This window comes from Crocodylus porosus, unplaced genomic scaffold (assembly GCF_001723895.1).
Source record: "Crocodylus porosus isolate Cpor-Errol unplaced genomic scaffold, CroPor_comp1, whole genome shotgun sequence".
NCBI classification, from domain to species: Eukaryota; Metazoa; Chordata; order Crocodylia; family Crocodylidae; genus Crocodylus; species Crocodylus porosus.
In genome coordinates this window covers 31,254,387-31,260,063 of record NW_017728914.1, presented here as the reverse complement: position 1 = coordinate 31,260,063, position 5,677 = coordinate 31,254,387, and the positions used below count along the sequence as shown (strand labels likewise).

The following is a 5,677-nucleotide window of genomic DNA, read 5'->3' as shown; positions in this document are numbered from 1 at the left end:
TAGCCCCATGCACTGGTACAAGCTAGGACTGACTGGCTAAGCAGCAGCTCTGCAGCAAAGGACATGGGAGTTACAGTGGGGGCTAAGCTGAATATGAGCCAAGGGTGTGAAGAAGGCTGGTGGCATCCTGGGCTGCATTAGTAGGAGCATTGCCAGCAGATCAGGAGAAGTAATTATTTGGCACTGGTGGGGCCACCTCTGGAGTCCAGTTTTGGGCCCCCCACTATATAAAGGATGTGGACAAATTGGAGAGAGTCCAGCGGAGGGCAACAAAAGTGGTTAGGCGGTTGGGGAACATGACTTGTGAGGACAGGCTGAAGGAACTGGGCTTATTTGGTCTGGAGAAGAGAAGACTGAGAGAGGATTGAATAGTAGCCTTCACCTCCCTGCAGGGGGTCCAAAGAGGATGGAGCTGAACCATTCTCAGTGGGGACAGATGACAGAACAAGGAGCAATGGGCTCCAGTTGCAGCAAGGGAGGTTTAGGTTGGATATTAGGAAAAAACCTTCTCACTAGCAGGGTGATGAAGCACTAAAACAGTTTACCCAGAGAGGTGTTGGACTCTCTCCATCCTTGGAGGTTTTTAAGACCCAGCTAAACAAAGCCTTGGCTGGGATGATGTAGCTAGGGCTGGTCCTGCTTTGATCAGGGGGTTGGACTGGATGTGACCTCCTGAGCTCCCTTCCAGCTCCCATTTTCAGTGATTCTGCAATTGTTTTCCATACCCACCAGGAATCGGGCAGGAAACAACATACTTAAATTGCAACCTGGGAGATTTAGGCTGAATGTTAGAAAATTTCTTTTCACTTCTAAGCATAGCTAGGCACTACAACAGATTGCCTAGGAAAACTGTAGAATCTCCATTTTTGGAAGCTTTTAAAAACAAGTTAGATGTTCATCTTGAAGATGGTTCAGGTATAATTGATCCTGCATTGTTGGTAAGGGGATAGACTAAAATTCAGTTGGGGCCAGCCTTTTTGGCAGGAGTAATGTAGGGTAAGCCCTGTACCCACTTCAAATGCTCTCCAATCCCCTACCCTGCCTTATCTGTTGCCGTTCCCTTCTCCATCACCTACCAGATGCATACCACATAGTGGTGATCTATGCCACAAGCTATGGGTTGACTATCTTTGGGCTAACTGATCTCTGAACAGATCTGCCTAGGGCTTGGAAGGCATAAATAAACAAGACTGCATAAAGTTAAGTCTGAAAACATTATTTCTCAACTAGAAAAAAAAAAGAAGAAAAAATTACTTCCACGTATAGCCTTCTACATAGCAATTATGCTAGGTTTGTGATATTATTATCAGTTGCTGTTGAAGGATTTGTGGAGTGAGAGAAGACACCCACACCCCCTCCTCCCCCCCACCCACACACACGCGCGCGCGTTGAAATGCAGACACCTGTTCTAACTAGCCAGCGGGGGATAAAGTGCAATCATAGTAGTGCAATACGAAGAGCAGCTAATGGACTTGTGTATTAGCCCCATTCCTAATTGTCTGCACTGATGGTACCATGAGGAGGCTGGAGCACATTTTCAATGAGTCGTCTCATATTTTTGAAAATGTATTATATTGTAAAACAGTTTTCAGTATCTTTTAATTTGAAGAAAATTAGCTTTAACAGTATATCTTTAGATGTCCAGGCACGGCCCTACTATATTTTCATTTTATAGGTATTTTCAATTAGACGCACGCTCCGAAACGAAAACCAGCCTGTCTAACATACGGCTCATCATCTGGATCTCACCTCCTGGTAACACATGGGGATTGGGAGGAGAAAATCTCTTCAACCTGAAGAACGCGACTCATTTTCCCTTCAGAGAAGCCAGTTTTCGTCTGTGTAAGTAGCTGAAACAAATGACTAATTCTGAATTCACAGCGTGTTTGATATCGGCTGTTCCAGTGAGCGTGCTCTCGGGCCCGGTGGTATTTAAAACAAAGAACCCTACAATTTCTACTGGCGAGTGAGGAGAATATAGTGCAATTATGCAGAATGCCCTATGCATTTTTATCTGGAACACTGTTGAGCTGGGTAGGACATGTAAGAGCACAATTTGGGCTTATCCTTGCTTGCCTAAACAACAAAAAAGCCCTAGACTCTAGCCTTTTTCCTTGTGGCAAAAGCTTGGAAACTCTATATCAATAGGAAGCAAATTAACCATGTCAATGGTTATATCAATAGGAAGCAAATTAACCATGTCCTGCAGCTGAAGGGGGGAGATGCATGGCACCCCATGCTCCTTATATAAAATGAGCACGTTAAGGGGGTGTCCCGCAGAATACATTTTGACCCCTCACGTCTCTGTTGGGCACAGCCAGCCCCTAGCTAAGCAAGGGGCAGTAGGGGTAGGTATAGGAGAAATACTTTTTTTTCTCAGGCCAACCTGCAGGTGCCAAGGGAGGCTCTAGGAGCAGAGCCTGCCCTTGGCTCCTGCTTGAGGAGGACCTGAGATGCCTTCTGCAGGCTCAATTCTCATGCAGCAAGAGCATTTGCCCTTGTTGCAAGAAGAGCTGGAGGGGAGGCTCCCCTCTCCTTTTCTCACAAGTGCTGTTACCCATCCGTGGGGCACACATTCTGCTTCCCCCAGATCCTTGCCACTGCTCCAGCACGAGGGTGTAAGGAGAAGGTGCAGACCCAGGTGCTGTTTGCACCCAACACCTATAAGCTCAGGCCCAGAACATGGAGATCTCGCTTCTCCCTCGCCTTGCCTTTCCTCACTGTCTACATCTAAATTAAAGTTCCTGCCTGTCTCAACTCCCTCTGGAAGGATTGACCATGCGTTTGGCATAGTTTCTATGAGATGTTGGGCAAAGATGAGTATGGTTCATTGAGAAGCACAAGGCCAGGGACGTCAGCCGAAGGACTGACGGGATTGTGGGGGTGATGTTAAAATTGGATTGTGTAGGCAGACCAGGAGGAACCGTTTGACCTAGGGACTGTTGCATATATCATGGGCTGAGATGGCCAACTATTTCTGTGTTCTGGCAGCACATCCCTCACCTTGAAATCGTAGGCAAAAAGCCGATATGCTGATACTGTTGGTATTTCACTCTCGTTGACTTTGACGTTCTTGGGTGTGACTTGCTAGAATTAATTACCAATAAAGTACAAAATACATCTATCTTTTGGGGCACAATCCTGCCTCGCTGAACTTGGTGGCAAAGACTTCGGTAGGAACAGGATTGAGACCTGGATAGTTCCTCTAAAGAATGTCACTTCACAATAAATACAAAGTTTTGGAAACTTCTGGGCTGGATTATATTAAATAGTCACTGGCAGGTTATTGGATTTCAGGGGCCCCTTAGAGATGTCTGTTTGCAGGTTTGAAAGGGTGATGTTTTCATAAGCTTCCTGAGACGCCAAGCATCTGCAGTGATGAATTAACACTATTAAATCCTTCTGGAAATTCTTGTTAAGAAATCCATAAAAGATGGGGTTGATGCAGGTTGAGATCATGGCTACTAAGTGGCATAATGTAAACACTAGATTATGGTGGCAGTTCATCAAGGCCTCATAATTCCAGTCAAAAACAACATTAAATATATTCAGAGGCAACCAGCAAGCAGCAAAGGTCACGACAATTGAAATCAGCATCATGTTAATCCTTCTGTTCTCATTTAGTCTGCTCTCATTCTCCCTCATCCTATCCACTTCGTGTCTCCGTCGGAGACATACAGCTATCTTGAGATAACAGATAAAAATAAAACCCAGTGGGAGGCAGTACTGGAAAACCAGGAGACTGGTGGTGAAAATCAGTCGCTCTGTAATGGATGGCCATGTCTCAATGCAAACAACTTTATTCTTGTAGAAATCGCCATGGAGAGAGAGATTTTTAAAGGGTTCATCAGTTAATTGATGAAATATGAAAAAAGGAATGGATATGATGAGGGCAAAACCCCAAATTAAGATAATTCCCCAGTAAGCATGTGAAATATTAGGCTTCCAGCCACGGGGATGTACTATTAGCTGGTATCTCTCAATAGCGATTAGCACAAGCGAGAATATAGAGACTGTGATAGACATGCTTTGTACAAACGAGCTTATTTTACACATGGCTTCGCCAAAAATCCAGTAGTCCATCAAAGCGTATGCAACAGTGACAGGAATGCACATGATGCATATCATGACGTCCGATAAGGAGAGATTGGCAATCAGAATATTTGTAACATTTTGAGCTTCTTTCTGTCTTTTTATTATAATAATCAGGCAAAGGTTTCCAAAAAGCCCTACTATGGTAACTACGGTGTAAGCTGTGATGAGCAAGAAGACCGCAGGGAAAGAAAGCTGACACGACTCAAAGTCTGAGAACTGTGAGTTGCTTCTATTTACAACGGTTCGATTAGACAAACCCACGCTGGGATGCTGAATTGTTTTATCCATCATCAAGGAACTCTGAAACCATGGGTACAATTTTAGGATGGGGAGTTTTTTTGTTCGCCTTAATTATTTAGAAGATATTTGCTTGGAGCCTCCCAAGGCCTTAATAGGGTCCAATTTTATATTGATCTTCACAAAGCTGTATTTGGACAGATTTATAGACGTACTTACAGTATTGATGAATTCTGAAAATAAGAGCAAAGGGGACAGCATTAATGGTCAGGCCTCTTGGAAAACAGATTTCTTTGCTTTTCTGAGATTTCTGCGCCCGCCGTCTCCAAGATTTGACAGATTTTTTTTCACAGACTACAGCATATTTGCTGTATGAAGCTGCCTAATGGTTTTCACTCAAAGCCTCTTATTTCTGTTGTGGATAACTTTCACCTCCTGGGATGAAACAGTCTAGGCTCAGTCATTGGCTAAAGGTGTGCGCTTTTGGAATATTTGACCAAAAATGGCCCAGCCATTATTGGGAAACTAAGGAATCCTGTTTCTGTAGTCAAAAGAGCTAAATTTACGCCTGACACCCATTTCTTCTTCCACTCTACAACGTGATAGTGTGCTGAAACTCTGACCACTTGCAACAGTCATACACAGTCCATTACGTTTGGGCAGAATTAACTTAAAAAAATATCATGCAGACAAAGTGAAGGAATGCACGCGGCCAAGCATGCTAACCACTCTACAAGATGCAGTGTCCTGTCCTCGGATACCATTGCCATGATTTCTGCAGGATATGGACCTCATAATAGTGGGGGAAATAACAGACCAGGGTGCAACAGCAGGATACTTTGCTTTCCGTCTTGGAGACAGCATCTTTGTCATGTGTGCAAGTATCTTCATGTGGGATCTAGCCTCAGGTTCGCTTTCCTTTGCATACATACAAAGGAATCTGAAGTGCAATAGCTTATCTCTAGAAACAAAGATCTACTCTTTCTCTGACTTCCTTTGGATTTACATGTGTAAAAATATATCTGTTGACATCATTAGAAAGCTGTAAAACTATTGCAAATGCGAATAGATCTGGGTCAGCACTAATAAATAGATGGTAGTGAATTTAAGGCTTGAAAAATTTTCATAAATTCATAGATGTAGGGTTGGAAGGGACCTTGTAGATCTTCTAGTCTGACCCCCTGCCTGGGGGGCAGGGAGATGGCATAGCATTTCAAACCTGAAAAGGTAAAGGACACACATAGCTGCTTGTTCATCCTTTTTAGTTTTTAAAAACTGTTTAGCATCACATTTAACATCCCTTTTAAGGCAAGACAAATGTGACTCACCTTAATCCTGTGTCTGT

General features: G+C 43.7%; 1 protein-coding gene across 1 annotated transcript; it reads right to left on the bottom strand.

Moving 5' to 3' along the window:
* Positions 1-2,698: 2,698 nt before the first annotated feature.
* On the bottom strand, positions 2,699-4,911 carry LOC109310290 (neuropeptide Y receptor type 6-like). Its single transcript, XM_019535385.1, has one exon. It carries the CDS (start codon positions 4,384-4,386, stop codon positions 3,265-3,267), a length of 1,122 nt encoding a protein of 373 aa, XP_019390930.1. The 5' UTR covers positions 4,387-4,911; the 3' UTR covers positions 2,699-3,264.
* Between the last annotated feature and the right edge of the window lie 766 nt (positions 4,912-5,677).

Bases quoted from the DNA above. Each gene is read 5' to 3' on its own strand.
- LOC109310290 (XM_019535385.1), bottom strand. From the start codon at position 4,386: ATGATGGATAAAACAATTCAGCATCCCAGCGTGGGTTTGTCTAATCGA.